The sequence below is a fragment of the Gallinula chloropus genome (assembly GCF_964237585.1).
Source record: "Gallinula chloropus genome assembly, chromosome: Z".
Taxonomy (NCBI): Eukaryota; Metazoa; Chordata; class Aves; order Gruiformes; family Rallidae; genus Gallinula; species Gallinula chloropus.
In genome coordinates, this window is record NC_140089.1 from 87,054,747 (window position 1) to 87,070,154 (window position 15,408).

General features: G+C 52.0%; 1 protein-coding gene across 1 annotated transcript in view; it reads right to left on the reverse strand.

Moving 5' to 3' along the window:
• Nucleotides 1-503: 503 nt before the first annotated feature.
• The window catches only part of ZBTB7C (zinc finger and BTB domain containing 7C), a gene marked incomplete at both ends in the record, with an annotated part of 110,531 nt that continues 95,626 nt past the window's right edge, over nt 504-15,408 (reverse strand). Inside the window, 2 exons of the mRNA XM_084278796.1 lie at nt 504-1,140; nt 6,443-7,639. Coding sequence (XP_084134922.1) covers nt 504-1,140; nt 6,443-7,639 — 1,834 coding nt within the window. The remainder of the gene's footprint in view (nt 1,141-6,442; nt 7,640-15,408) is intronic.

Consider the following 15,408-nt stretch of genomic DNA (forward strand, 5'->3'; position numbering starts at 1 on the left):
TTTTTGTTTTTTAACCCAAAGGGCTAAGGAATGTAACATATCAAAACCAAGTCTGGGCGGCTTGTCTGTGTCCAGTGGGCCCTGCGGGTGACAGACAAATGGGGAACATCTCCCCTAGAAGAGCCATCTCATGGTGATGGCCATGCCCTGGACTAAGGCAAGTGATCTTTTCAGGAGCGTTGAAGAGAGAAGTAGTCCTGGCCTGGCCTTCCCAGATACAGCCATGAGCAGTGGGCAGCTGGATGGGGCAGTGAGTGCCTCATGGCCCCAAAGCCAAGTGCGTCGCAGAGTCTAAAGTGCCAGCAGCCATGGGGCACGGAACCAACCCAACCCACCCACCCCAGGAAAGGAGCCCTGCCCCAAGCCCCACAGCAGGCCATGATGGCAAAAGGATGAAGAGCTTCTTGGGAGCCAGATGATGTGAAAAGAGCTGGCAGGGACTGCGATGGAGCCAGTCGCCCTGTTGGGAAGGGAGCAGACCCGTGGCAGGACTGGATGTGGGTTTAGTTGCTCGGCTCTGAGATGGGAGCCACGTGGCCCAGCCCTGCCAAGCCGCTGAAGCCCGTGCTCCAAGGATCAGGAAGGGGGAAGAAGGGTTGGGCGGCGAGGTTTTCGTTATGGCCTAGGGCAAAGGCCAAGATGCCTGCATTCCTCTCCATGTCCAGCTGGGCTCGTCGGAAGAGCTTCATCTGGGTTTCTTCAAACTGGCTCTCCAGCTCCTGCAGGCTGAAGGGGTTCGTGGCCCCACTCAAAAAGTGCTTGGGGCTGGGGCCTGGAAGGCACATGGCCGCCCCACCGAGGTGGCCGCTCATCTCCTCCAGCGTCGGTGGCATCATGAAGCTCTTCTCCACCGGCGGGCCACCGGGAGCAAAGAGCAAGCCAGCCGCCCTCCAGGCCGCTGGCTTGCGGCCTCGCCGGGGTCGCGCGATCTGGCAGCTCTGGCGCTTGATGTGGCGGTGGAGGTGGTCGGAGCGGGTGAAGCTCTTGTAGCAGAACTCGCACTGGTAGGGCCGGACGCCGGTGTGGATGCGCATGTGGTTCTTCAGGTCGTAGTTGTGCACGAACTTGGCGTTGCAGTGGATGCACAGGTACGGCCGCTCCCCTGTGTGCTTCCTCATGTGGATTTTCAGCTTGTCCTGCCTGCAAAAGAAAAGGCTCTCGGTCACGTGTCATGGGCGGGAAGGGATGTGTTTTTGGGATTGGATCAGGAGGAGGGAAGGGCGATGGGAAGGTGTTTGGAGGAGGGGAGGCTCGTCCCAGGGCTTCCAGCCACCGCACAGCTGCAGTGTACGGATGCTCTCGCAGGCTGGCCTATGCATTCACCTCCTCGTTCCTGGGGTGGCACCGCACAGACCCAGCCCTCCATGCTGGGAATTTGCACTCCATCCCAATGACTTCAGAACAGCCAAAACTGGAGGAAAACACACACAAACACCCGCAATAAACCCTAAAAAATCCATATGGGAGTATCTGAAGGAGTACACCAGCATTCCTGCCTGTAAAGGAGGGAATTGGTTGAGTTTCAGGAGCCCAGCAGTGTGGGGCAACGCTGCTTGAAAAGTCCCTCTTGGAGAGGATTTCTCCTCTCCTTTTATCCTTGCACTGACCACTGGGTGTCTCTGGAGCTTTCCTTTGGAGCATAGCATAGGCAGAGGTCCAGGGAGCACCTTCTCCACGGCCAGCACCCATCCAGCCTCACGCATATCTCATAGGAGGTTTATAAATCCAGCACAGTTCCCACCCCAACAGCACTCATTTGCAAAGACAGCAGCTTTTTTTTTTTTCCCTCCCCTCCAGGGAAACAATCTAAAAGCAGCAGGAATACTTTCCAAGCTGATAGCCCAATCAACATTTCATCCCACAGCCTGCCAAAAAAATAAAAAAAATCACAGCTAAGGCATATGATTGTAAAAGGCCAAGCCAGTAGCAACTGAACTGAGCCTGGGTTGCACGAGCGGAGTTCAGAAAGTAAACAGCAAAGTGGGGGAATTTGTACTGCCCTCCCCAAAAAATTTTCAGCATGGTCCCTCCAAGACATCAGTAACACAGCTAGGAATACATGGAGTCATGTCATTATTATATATAAAACATGTGAGTGTGCAGGGAAAAAAAAGAAAAAAGCAGCAAGAAAACCCCACAAAAATTTTATTTACATTGGCAGGTGGAGACCCCAAAACTTCCAAGATGCCACCTTTGCCCTAATCCCACCCCCCCCCACCCCCCCCAACCTGCCTGTGAGCATCTTGAAATAGTGTTTCACAGAATCACCAGGTTGGAAAAGACCTTTAAGATCATCAAGCCCAACCGTTCCTGTCCTGTGCTGAACCAGATCCCTGAGTACCTCATCTACCCTTTATTTAAACACATAAAAAAAGGCGGTGTGACCATCAGTGTGTCGGTGTTGGCTGTAGCCAGCGCCCAAACCCCACTTCCCGCTGCTACCCCTGGGTTTTAACAAGGGCACGTTTCCCTCCCTTCCACACACACACACACACAAGGGCTGAAGACAAAGCAGCGTGGAAAAATTTCATCCCAAGTGGATAATGAGCAGCAAAGTCGTGGGCAGGCGAACGCAGGGGCTCGTAACGCGAAGTGTTGGGAAACGTTAATAAAAAGCAGAGCTACCAGCCCCACCTATAATATAATTTAAACCTATATATGTAATGTTTCACCTAGCAGGATCGCTTTCCCTAATAAACATGCAGCGTGCCAGGACTGTATAATGTAAATACAGGCAAAGGGTTGGTTTTCTCGGGTTTGTTTTTGTGGGGTTCTTTTTTTCCAGGCTGTTACCCATCTCTGGCAGAAGACAGGGAGAAACTCAATCCTCCCTGCCCTGGCAGCGTCTCCGCGGGATGGAAGAGAGGTTTTTATGGCTCTACCTGGAGAATCTCAGAGGCTGGGGAGGGGAGATGCTCCAGCTGTGGCGAGGCACCCAGGGGAGGATACGGCGTGGGGAAACACGGGTTTTGCAGGATGGGAGCTGGGCTCGCAGGCTCTCCGGAGGAGAACCACGCTCCGTGTGTGTGAATAACCTTAATGCAATTGCATTAGGAGAGCGATTAGGGCTCTGCGAGCTGTCACAACACAAATAATAGGAACAAATAATGTTAACCTTTCCGGCTGGAACAGTTTCTCCTTCAGCACTCCGTGGTTGTCTTGGTGGGAAAGGTGAAATATTTGCAGTTTTCTCCGGCTTTTTTAGCAGGGCAAAACGGCAGGCTAGAAGCTGAGCAGCCTTTGTTTAAGGAAAAAAAATTAATGAGCTATTAAATGAAGTGCCGGTTCCTGCGATCAGATGTCCCTGGGAGTCAGGAGCGGCAGGTCCAGGTGCCTGTGGGGTGCTTGCCGTGGGATGCAGGATCCCACTGATGCAAAAGGAGGTTGGGGGAACTCCCCAACCAGGAAAATGTGTTTTCTCTATTCCCACTCCAGTTAAATTTGATCCTTCACAGCTCCTCAAGCACAAAAATAATGCAAAGGACTGATTCCCACGGAAACCCCATTTGGGGACCTCTGCTTCCCTGTATCCTCAGATCCCTGGGGACCCCGGGGAGGGAACGTCTGGGCTTGCAAAGGCACTGCTCACTGCCGTGGGTGTGCGCCCGATGCTGCTGCTTTCAGGAAGCGTGAGATTCCTCCCTGAGATTCCTCCCAGAGAGCAAAACAACACGTAAGGCAAGTGGCGGTGTGCAGGAAACCCCGGCAGAAATATCTCTGTCTACATCTCAATCACTCCACGCTGGCTGCTTAAACACTCTTTTCCCTAAAGGAGAGTCCTTGTGTTGGAGTAATGCTGGAAGCGGCTAAACCTCCCCCACCAAAAGAAAAAACCCCAACAAACCTCAAACAAACCCAAACAGCCGCCTGCTGTTCAAAACACTTCTAAACTGCAGCTAAAAAAAGAGCGGTGACTTGAAATGTTCCCTTGGCTCCCGGGTGTCAGCAGGACGAAAAGACCCTCCAGCCTTCAGCGCTGTACAGGGTGACCCAAACAAAGGGCTTCATTTTTCAGGAACGCTGATAAGAGGCTGCACAGTTGGTTCATCACCAGTTTTGTCTGTGGGCATTTTCTTGGGCTAGAGTCCTCCTACCTCCTAGGCTTTTAATTTATTTTGAGCATATGAGGGGGACATAGAAGCTGCTGGGTTGAACCCTGTGTTAGAAATGGGCCATGCTGGGCCACCTCTGCGTGGAGCTTTTAACCTTTCCTAACTGTGTGACCTGTCCCAGGGACCCTGCTTTGGCAGGGGGGTTGGACCCGATGATCTCTTGAGGTCCCTTCCAACCCCTATGATTCTGTGAACCTCCAGGATGCTCATTTACCCTGTCTGGACTAGGCATCAGGATGCCTGAACTCTCACCTGAGCCCTTGTACTACCCTCCGCAGTGACTCTGAGTCAACACCAACACCCCGCCCGTGCCTCAGTTTCCCCAAGTGAAGCCAGCAACGCTGCCTTTGCCTGTAAAGGACTTCAGGAGTCGGCTGGGAGGGCTGAGCAATCGCATTTCCATTACAGGGAAGGTGTTGGTGACGGGTCCAACCGCGCTATTTCCTCGCCTGTGATTGGCACCCGCAGCATCCCACCCCAGAAAGCGACAGGGAACCCAGGATGGTGGAGGTCCCGACAGGATGCAGCCACACTCACGGCTCTGAACCCACCCCGCTCCACCCAGCAGAAACCCCATGTCTGGAGGTGACGACCCAGGGCTAACCTGGGGATGTCACACCAGCGGGAGCCGGATCCAAATTCCCACAGGCAGGAATTATCACCGGGCAATGGCCTTTCCCCCCTGCAGATACCAGGGTGAGCTGGCTCACATCGCCCGCCCCAGGCACGACGCTCCCCGCATGATAATACGATGTCTGCTGCGTTAATGGAGCGGAGCATGGAAATTTATTTTCAGGTCAAATCCTCATCATCTGCATAACTTCCACTCGAAAATTATCACAGGGACGGAAGAAGAAAAGACAGGCTGAATGTGGGAGCACCCCAGGTGTCCGGCCATTGTCAGGGAGCTCGGCTTTGCCTACTGTGCATATTATTTCCCTCTGGTTTGCTCGCCCCAGCCTAATAGGGCTCCCTTCTCTCACATGCAGCCAGGAGCTGAAATACCATGCTCTTGTCAGAAAGCTTTATTATTATGGTAAAGATTGTACTCATTAGATATTAATTATACCCAGCAAGAGCAGGTCCAGGAATCTATCTGCCTCTGCTCGCCGATTAAATTTGCCCAGCTTTTCAGGGAAGGGTTGCAGGCTGTAGCGTTAGATTTGAGTAGCCAGCTCCGATTTACTGTCCCCAAGGGCTTGGCTGGGGTCCAGAGAGGTGCAAAGGCTGGGACTGTAAGAACACTGATACCAGGGGGGGATCTGGTTGGTCACACTGCCTTGGAGCAGCCCATGTTGGGGCTGGTCTCACCTCGCTTGAGATACCTAACAGTTAGGTGATCTAAGCCCCACAGGTCCTCTTCGTTGTCGGGGATGATGCTTCTACTCATCCCTGTTCTTCAACTCCCTCTCTGAGGGTGCTGATCTCTTTCCATTGGACATGGAGGGAGTTGAGGTGCCAGGCTTTTGGGCAGCCAATATCTGGGCTGATGGACCACAGACTCATTTTGGTTGGAAAAGACCCTTAAGAAAGAGTCCACCCATTAACCCAGCACTGCCAAGCCCACCACTAAGCCATGTCCCTCAGCACCACATCTGCCTGTCTTTTAAGTACTTCCAGGGATGCTGACTCCACCACTTCCCTGGGCAGCCTGTTCCAGTGCTTAACAACGATTTCAGGGAATAAATTTTTCCTAATATCCCATCTAAACCCATCTAGACCATTTCCTCTCATCCTATTGCTCGTTACCTGGGAAAAGAGGCTGACACCCACCTCACTACTAGCCTATAATAATTAGGATCACTCCAACCTCAGGAAGTCCAGACACCATCGTGTCTAAACATGTGCAGCTTGGTTGTGGTCTGCACTGAGACCAAACTAATTACATCCTGCAGCCCTCCCAACTCAACGCATCTCCCAGCACATTAGAGATGAAGCCTCCTTGGATGGTTTGGCCATCTCTTTCCCAGCTCCTTCTGGTCCAACTGTGGTGACCTACACTGGGGTTGAAAATATCCTGTTACCTATTTCAGCCTTTGCCCAGTGAGCGGGTGGATCCAGTGAGATGTGGGTGTGACCAACAACCCTACAAAATCAGTAGCTCCCGTTTTCTTCCTCCACCCTCCTCCTTTACATCCCTCCTCCCTCTTTTTTATGTTTTCCCTGAGAGGACAAAGGTCATAACCCTGCTTTCTTATCTGCTTTTTTTGGGGGAAAAAAAAAAAGATGTGTAGCTTGGGAAAGAGTCATATGTCATGGCACAGCCCCTTCAACCACCACCAACCCCACGCCCTCAGAGGCCACGCATGCTGGAGGTAACCAGTGCACACCTGGTAAAGCGGACTTCACAGATATTGCACATATAGGGCTTCTCTCCCGTGTGGGTCCTCATGTGCCTGGGCAGCTTGCCAGCCCCCATGATGACTTTGTTACAGATAGGACATTGCTGGGACGCCTTGGGCTTTATCTTCCTCTCTTCCTCCAGGGGCCACGGGGGAAAAACTCCTCCAAACTGGGTAGCGCTTAGGAAATTGAGATAAGCGCTGTAGTCAGTCTCTGCCTTAATGTGCCCTAAGGGAGCGGCTGGAGTGTTGGTAAACATGTCCTTGAAGAAGTCATTAGGGAAAGGAGGTGGAGGCAGGTCTTCCTTCTCCTCCTCTTCCTTGATCTTCCTCTTATTGATCACCAGATCCAAGGGGCCATTGTCTACTTGTGGCTCCTCAGGCTGGGAGAAGGAGCCGAAGTTGGCATTCCATAGGTGGGGGAAGAAGCTGGGGGCAAAAGGAGAGAGTGCTGGCCTCCTTTCTGGGATGTTCGCCTTAGGGTACAGGTTTTCCCTTAGCAAAGACTCGATGGAGAAGTCTCGTATCACACCTAAGTGTCCAGAGGAGTTATTGGCTGGGTAGTGATTTGGAAAGTCTTTAGGTGCTTCTGTATACGCTTCTTCAGTAAGATCAGACTTAGAAGGGCTTTGGTGACAGCTTACTTCTTGGACGTCAGTTAGGTTCTCCTGATTGACAAAATCCTCCACTTCCTCCTCCTCCTCCTCTTCCTCCTCATCTTCATCGTCATCTTCGTCATCGTCCTCATCTTCTTTGTCATCTTCCTCTTCCGCCTCTCTGTCGGGCTCCATGATTTCAAGGCATACGTTGATAATGCACTGGATCTCCAGCATCTTGGCAGCACTGAGGATGTGCTTGACGTTTGAGGTGGTGATGGTGAGGGTTGAGGTGTAGGCAAACTCGAGGATGGCAGAAAGTGCTTCAGGCTTGACAAAGTCAATCTCGTAAACATAGGGCTGGTCTGTTAAAGTGCCAGTAGTGAAGAGTTTTTTGAAGTACTTGCTACAGGCAGCGAGGACGGACCGGTGGGTCCGGTACTCCTGGTCCTGTACAATGAGGATGACATCGCAGAGGAGACCATCATGACGCTGTTCGTTTAAGCCACATAAAACTTCACTGCTGTGGTTTGGGAATGGGATCCCAATAAGATCTTCAATGCCATTGGCCATATTCTCATTTAGTGCCCTAGGACAAAACACAAACAGTAGGGAATGAGCAGGGAATTCCCAATCAATGTACCTTAACGTACTCCCTTATGCCATTTGGACCTACTTAATCACCTCCTGCTTGCTCCACCCCAGTGCATCTCCATGACACCTTCAACTCCTTCCTTTAACCTTTGCTTCCCTCCACATCTCTTCATCTCCCTTTTTCTCTCCATCCTCCTCTTCTTGTATCCCCCCCATTCACCTTTCCATAGCCACCACAAGCTCCCTCTTCTCTTCCACATGCCTCCCTCAGGAGCCTTGTGCAATCACTACCTCCCCATCACAATTCTTCTACATCCTCCCAGAGCCAGCATCCTTCCAGGCACACATTGGATTTGCCCTACCAGGAGCTATGTGAGGAAAGGGTGACATTGTCTTGCTTCACACTACCAACAGCTAGTACCTACACTGCTTAAACAAGACAAGCCAGGGAGTGCCCATCTCATCTACGCAACTGTTTTTGGGGACTGGTACAACTGAACATCCCAAATAGGTCATGAATGTTTGCTGCAGTGGGACTGTGGTCCTTATGGACCTGATGGTCTCTGGTTCTGCGTCCCCACCCTGCTACTTTATGCCTGGAAGCTGTCTATCTCATGTCCCCTCAGCACATGGACAACCCACACAGGGATGTCTTCCCAAGGGATGCGGGAACGGGTGAGGCAAACCAGAAGTTGTGTGTCCCAGGGTACCTAACCTCTCAAAGAGAGACAAACAGGAACCCAACCAGGGAGCAAGGGCTTGGCCAGAGGCAGATGGCTGGCTGCTATCTTCACCCATGAGCTGAGCTTGCTCCATTCCCTGTTTGGACTTGTTAGCATGGTATCAAATGCCCTGTGCATCTGGCAGGCACCTTCCCCTGCCAGAACAGCTCCACCTTCAAAGGGAAATTTAGAAACAAAAAGCCCACACCCAAAAGGAAAACCTGATTTTTTTTTTTGGACTTTTTTTTTTTTTTTTTTATCTGTAAGATGTTTCCTCTTTCACATGGCTCCAGCAGCCCTTCCACATGAGAAATCCCAGGAAAGGAGAGCAACTTCCTCCAGCAGGCGATGAATACATTAATCCCATCACACACAGAATACATCAAACAGCCAGAGTAACTTTGAACACACTCACCCTTTGGAAGCCCCCAGGACACAGAGCATGTGCTCATGCAGTGTCACCTCTACGAGCTCCAGCTCGTGGCCCCACTGCAGGTAGACACTCAGGTTCACAGCCAAGTGTTTATCTCCAAGAGAGCCCAGGGAATACATAAGTAAAACTGCAGCCCCACTCTGGCCCCTTTTGCAAGGCTGAGACCATCAGGTAGGTTCCCAGTCCCTGCCTCTGCATCTCTGGCAGGTTCCCAGTCCCACCCCATGCCACCTCCACGTCTCTCCTGGGATCGGTCACCACACACTGTGTCTTTCCCTGCTCAGTTCCTGGCTGCCCTGACTCCAAACTTCCTTCCCACCAGATGTGAGGACCTAGCCAGCATTCTTTGGGGATAGAAAGAAGCTGGTCTGATGGAGGTCATCCAGGGGAATCCTTGCTTCACCTTGGTCAGCAAGCCAGTAACCCTTGGGGGAAACTGGGGAGCTGCATAGGGGTCTGACTCTGCAGCTAACATTCCCATGGGAAGGGGAACACCATCTCCCTTCTCTTCCCTCCACAGGGTCAATTTCCAGCTAAGACCTGGCAGATACCTCCCTCACACCTTATTAGTGCTGCTGAGGACTCACTGCTTGGGATCCAGTGAGCACATCCCAGGGAAGCGTCATGGACCAGCAGCCTGGTGGGAGCAATGCCAGGATGGGGGACAAGCTCTCCCTTAGCTAGAGAAGCCTCTTGAGGTGCTGGGGGGCAGTCCTTACCACAGGAAGCCTTCTTCAGCCACCTCCACAGGCCCAGAGATGGGGAGAGGAGCTGGGAATCACACCCTCCTTATGCCCCCCTCCCCTTTCAGCTCCAGCCACCAATGTTTTCTCGGCCAGAGGAATGATGCTCAGGCCCTGCCTCCCCTGGTGTGCCCATTAGCTCCACGCTAATTATGTCTGTTGTCTGAAACAAATTGATTCATTACAGTGTGCTGTGCTTAACCATGTTAACTAGCTACGCTCCTCTACCAGCCCCACCGGCTCCATATCAAATCCTCCTTGAAAATCGCCGGTAAATGGAAGTAAACCCGGTGTGCTCCTCAGGTGGAGAGCAAGGCAATAAATAACCCCAGCCAGGGAGGAAAAGGAGGGCTTCCTTTTTAGGAGGGGGGGCTTTGCATCCTTAATAATAAGCACGAGCAATTAAATTTCTACTGCTGTATTTATCTTCCACTAATTTATTTTCCTCTGGAAGGAGCATTAGTGTTTAAAGGGAGCCCCTTGCGTGAAGGGCCGTGCCTCCCGACAAAGCCATCTTGATCTTTTTTTGCTGCCAGATCACCCCAAGTGCAAAAGATGAGAAAAAGCAGGATATTCCACTACCCTGACAATTGTTTTTATGGAGGTTTTTTTTTTGTTTTTTTGTTTTTTTTTATTCCCCAGACACTCTACTGTGTCCTCCCTAATTTTTGTAGTCATTCGCTCGGCGTCAAGGAAGCAAGGGGGGGAAAAAAAAATGAGGTGGGGAGATGGGGAATATGTGATTACAAAGTAAAACGAGGTACAGCTCCTTTTGGTGGGAACTGACTCCTTTTTCCTTTCTTCCAACCCCCCCCCCCCCCCTCTTCCTGGTCCTCACGAGATGGGTTTCTGTTAACAGAAGCACTTAGGCAAGCTGGTAACTTCACAGGATGCTGGCAAAACTGAAGGTGATTCATGTCATTTAAATGTGGAGGGGGGTGGGGATGGGGGTTTGCAAGGAGGGGGGGGGAGAGGAAGAGAGAAGCAGCCCATTCATTTGCATGCATTTGCATTTTTTTAGCTCTGCAGGGTGGTTTGACAGCTCCAGAGCTCAGCCAGCCTGAGAAATGACCTTATGGTTCCCATGCCTCCGGGGAGGTTGATGGCCACAGGCTGGAAGTGTGCTGAGGCTGACGTTTTCCTTCCTCCCGCTTCCCTCCCCTCCCTCCCTCCTCCTGCACTCCCCCCTTCCCCTCCCCAAGCCAAGGGTGGGGTCCTCGAGAATAGCAGGCCTAAAAATAGCATCTGATGGTGACAAATGTCACCAGGGCATACACAAACACACACACACATACACACACACATATGCAAATGCTGGGTGGATGGCATGCAGTTAAACCCCCAAATCCCATTTTATTACAGAAAATTACCACATTGTTGAAATAAAGTTGGGGGGGGGGGGGGAGGGGGTAGAGGAGGGAGGGGTTAGAGGGGGAAGGGGTGGAGGGCACCTAAAATAAATGTATTCTGCAGAGGACATGCTGAAACATTGCATTTATGGGCATGCTTAAAACTCTCATTCATTACTTTCTCAACATGGAAACCCCATTTTAATAAAAGAACTATGCTGGGAGATGTTACTCATAGAGAGGACCACTTCCCCCACACCCCACGTTGCCTGTGGGTGAATGGAGAGTTCCCCCAGTATATTTAGGCACCTGCATCTGCAACAGGGGAAAGGGGGGATTAGGGGAAGCTGAGATTTACCCCCTTTTTGGGTAAAAATCCTTCCTTTATTGGGAAGGATGATGCTTTGCCACATCAGTGCAAATGGAGATGTGTAGGCAGGGGCAGGCAGAGGTAGGCAGGAGTCTCAGCTGTGATGCTGGGGTCTAACCTCACCACCTGTCTGAGCATGGGTGACATGGAATCGTAGAATCACCAGGTTGGAAAAGACCTTTAAGCTCATTGAGTCCAACCGTTCCTGTCCTGTGCTAAACCAGATCCCTGAGCACCTCATCTCCCCTCTGTTAAACACACCCAGGGGTGGGGACTCAGCCCCCTCCCTGGGCAGCCTGTGCCAGGCCCTGACAACTCTGCCAGGGAAGAACTTTTCCCTCCCAGCTGAGCTGACCCTGCCCTGGGGCAGCTTGAGCCCATTGCCCCTTGTCCCATCTCCTGTCCCCTGGCTGAAGAGACCATCGCCCACCTCTCTGCACCCTCCTGGCAGGGCAGGGGAGGTGGGGAGAAGGTCTCCCCTCAGCCTCTTCTTCTCCAGGCTGAACATCCCAGATACAAGCCAAGGACCACAGCGCCATTGCAAGCTGCCCATGACAAGCACTCTCTGGGTGACCCGAAGCCCATCCAGGGCGCTTTGCTCCTCAAAAGCCCACTCTGCTTCTTTATTGTCTTTGGTTTTGGGGGTTTTTTTGGTTGCTTTGTTGTCACATCTCCTTTTAAGTCCAAGCCTCCTCCAGTATAATACAGCCCTTGAAAACCAACGATACAAAACTGAAATATCAGAGAGAGAGGTGTCACCCTTACTTTTGCACAGTAAGGGTGAGGGAGCCCTGGGACAGGCTGCCCAGGGGGTATGGAGTCTCCTTCTCTGGAGAGATTCCAGCCCCATCTGGACACCGACCCGTGTGACCTGTCCTAGGGACCCTGCTTTGGCAGGGGGTTGGACTTGATCTCTGGAGGTCCCTTCCAACCCCTGTGATTCTGTGACTCTGTGAAACTCTCACTTGGCATTTAGCAGAAACAGAAGCATACTCAATAGATCACAGAGATTCACAGATTCACAGAGTTTTAGGGGTTGGAAGGGCCCTCAAGAGATCATTGAGTCGTATGTATAGAAAATCACAGAATGACAGGGTTTGTCAGGAACCTCTGGAGATCACTATGTCCAACCCCCCCTGTCAGGGCAGGATCACCTTGAGAAGGTTGCACAGGACAGTGTCCAGGCAGGTTTTGAATATCTCCAGAGATGGAGACTCCACAAATACATAAATATTGCCTGCATTCACTAGTGGAAATGAAAATGGGAGGAGTGCTGGATCTCAGCAAAGATGTGCCAGACCTGAGGTGGGACAGGATCCTGCCCCTGGGTCTCAGCATCACTCAAAGCCAGTAGCAGGAGTCCTGTGAGCCAGCAGGACTGTGAGCCAGTGTGTCCAGGTGGCCAAGAAGGCCAATGGCATCATGGCCTGGATTAAGAACAGTGTGGTAGGAAGGACTTGGGAAGCCACTGACCCCCTGACCCCAGCACTGGTGAGGCCCCACCTGGAGTCCTGTGTCCAGGTTTGGGCCCCTCACACTGAGGTGCTGGGACGTGTCAAGAGAAGGGCAACGAGGCTGGTGAGGGGACTGGAGAGTAAATGCTGAGGAGCATAAGGGTGAGAGACCTGGGGGTGTTTAGTTTGGAGAAAGGGAACCTGAAGGGAGATGTAATTGCTCTCTACAGCTACCTGAAGGAAGGTTGTGGAGAGGTGGGGGCTGACCCTTTCTCCCTAGTGACAAGTGACAGGACAAGAGGAAATGGCACCAAGTTACACCAGGGGAGGTTTAGATTGGAGATTAGGAAACACTTCTTCACAGAACGGGCTGCCCAGGGAAGTGGTGGAGTCTCCATCCCTGGAGGTATTTGAAAGACAGCTAGATGTGGTGCTGAGGGACATGGTTTAGTGGTGAGTGGCAGGTTAGGGTGATGGTTGGACTTGATGATCTAAAGGGTCCCTTCCAACCAAGACAATTCTGTGACTCCTCATCACAGCACTTCCCTCTCCCATTTCCTTCCTCTTCTGCAGTGATAACACCCCACAGAGCTGGGCCCTAGGAGGAGATAAAGGCTGCCAGGAAGAGTCCAGGCTTGTGCAGTGCGTGGCTCCTGGGCCAGAGGTACAGCAGGGCTGGAGATGTCCCATTCCCATCCGCCCTACCTGTGGGAAAAATGCTTCACGACCTGAGTCTTAGCAGGGAGATGGCAATTTTGGCCTTTAATTGGATGCTGTCATGTAGCTTCATTACCGTAACATGCAGCATTTTAATATTTTAGCTTTTGTACACAAGTATCTTCTACTATATTTATATTTTACATATTTATATATTTATATTTCAGCATTTTTATATTTTTATTGTGATTCTTGGGGCATTTTGTCTTAAAAAAAGTGCGTTGCTTGGCCTTCTCTTCGCTGTGACTTCTTCCCATGGGAAGGAGCTGGCTCCTGACCACGTTTCCTGTCAGTGTGCGAAGCAGCGCTGGGCTCTCCCCAGCGTTGCCACCCAGCAGAGATGGGAGTGCCCCAGGGAAAGTCGGGGAGCACAGAGTGGCTGCCCACCTCTCCCACCCTCCCCCCCCCACCCCCTTATGCCATGCTGATTCTGCATTCAGTGTGACGGAGGAAGGAGCCTGAGGCTCTGGCTGATCTCTGCAGTCTCAAAATGGCATTTTTCCCAGGCAAAACAAGCCATATCTCCAGTTCCCCCCTTCGCTCAGCCTGTGAGAGGTTTGGGGCTGCAAGCCCAGGGGCAGGCCTTCGGGTTGAACACCCTCCCCTCCATGGCCAGGTCCCACCACCCCAACATGGCATCCCTCTCACTCCATCCTGCACCTTCCAGCAAAACATCCTAGAGGTGGCTGGACCTGGATTTGGGGTGCTCAGCATCTCTGGTCACCCCAGCCTGCTGTCCACGGCAGGAGAAGGAGTCAGCAGGAGGTCTCAACAGCCTTGCTTATCTTGATTTATTTTCTACCACCAACTCCTTCCCTCCCCTGCCTGGGGCACCTCATCACCTGAGGGACAGATGCTTTGGCTCTGCTGCTTTCCTACCTGCTCCTCTTTCCCAATCCCCGCTCCAGGCTGCAGAGACAGCACCGGGGGTGGGCTGGCTCTTCTCCCTCTGCATCTACCCACAGTCCCATGTGTGTAGACCTGCCTGCTACATCCATCAGGCCATAAATATATGTGATTTATTTCCCCCCTCCCATACCCCCCCCAGGTTTATCTGTGCCTGGTCATAATGAGGCAATTAACACATGCGTGTGAGATTGCCCTGATCTGTCAAAATATTGCAGGCACTTCCTATGGGCTATGCAGATTGGTGATTGACAGCTCCTGTTCCTTAACTGTGTTGTTATTTTGGGGGCATAGGGATCACAGAATCACAGAGCTGGAGGGGTTGGAAGGGACCTCCAGAGATCATCAGGTCCAACCCCCTGCCAAAGCAGGGTCCCTAGGACAGGTCACACAGGTCGGTGTCCAGATGGGGCTGGAATCTCTCCAGAGAAGGAGACTCCACACCCCCTGGGCAGCCTGTCCCAGGGCTCCCTCACCCTCACTGGGAAGAAGTTCTTCCCCAGATTGGTGGGGAACTCCCTGTGCTCCAACTTGAGCCCATCGCCCCTTGTCCTGTCCCCACAGCCACTGAGAAGAGGCTGCCCATGTCCCCCTGTGTCCCACCCTTCAGCTATTGATCCCCATTGATCAGATCCCCTCTCAGGCTTCTTCTCTCCAGGCTGCACAGCCCCAGCTCACTCAGCCTTTCCTCACAGGGGAGATGCTGGGTCCCTGTTCTCGCATCTGCCGATTCACCCATGACTTTGAGCAAGTCCCTTGTGCAAGTGTCCCTGAGCAGAGCCACCCACGTTGCCACCCCACTTGGAGCCAGCCCACGGGGATGACACCATTGCCATGGCCAGATGCTTGACTCCAATTTGGAAGATGCCTCTTCTTTCATAGCAAGAAGGAGCTGGGATGCTTAAAAGCCTATTTGAAAGGCAGGCAGAAGTGTGAGGGCTATTTTCCCCCTGTTATTTAAAAAGAAATAAATAAATAAAAGGAAGGAAGACATAAAACCCCCAAAAAGGCAAATATTTCCTTAAACACACCTCCCCTCTGAACATCTTGTCTCCAGAAGAACATGTTAT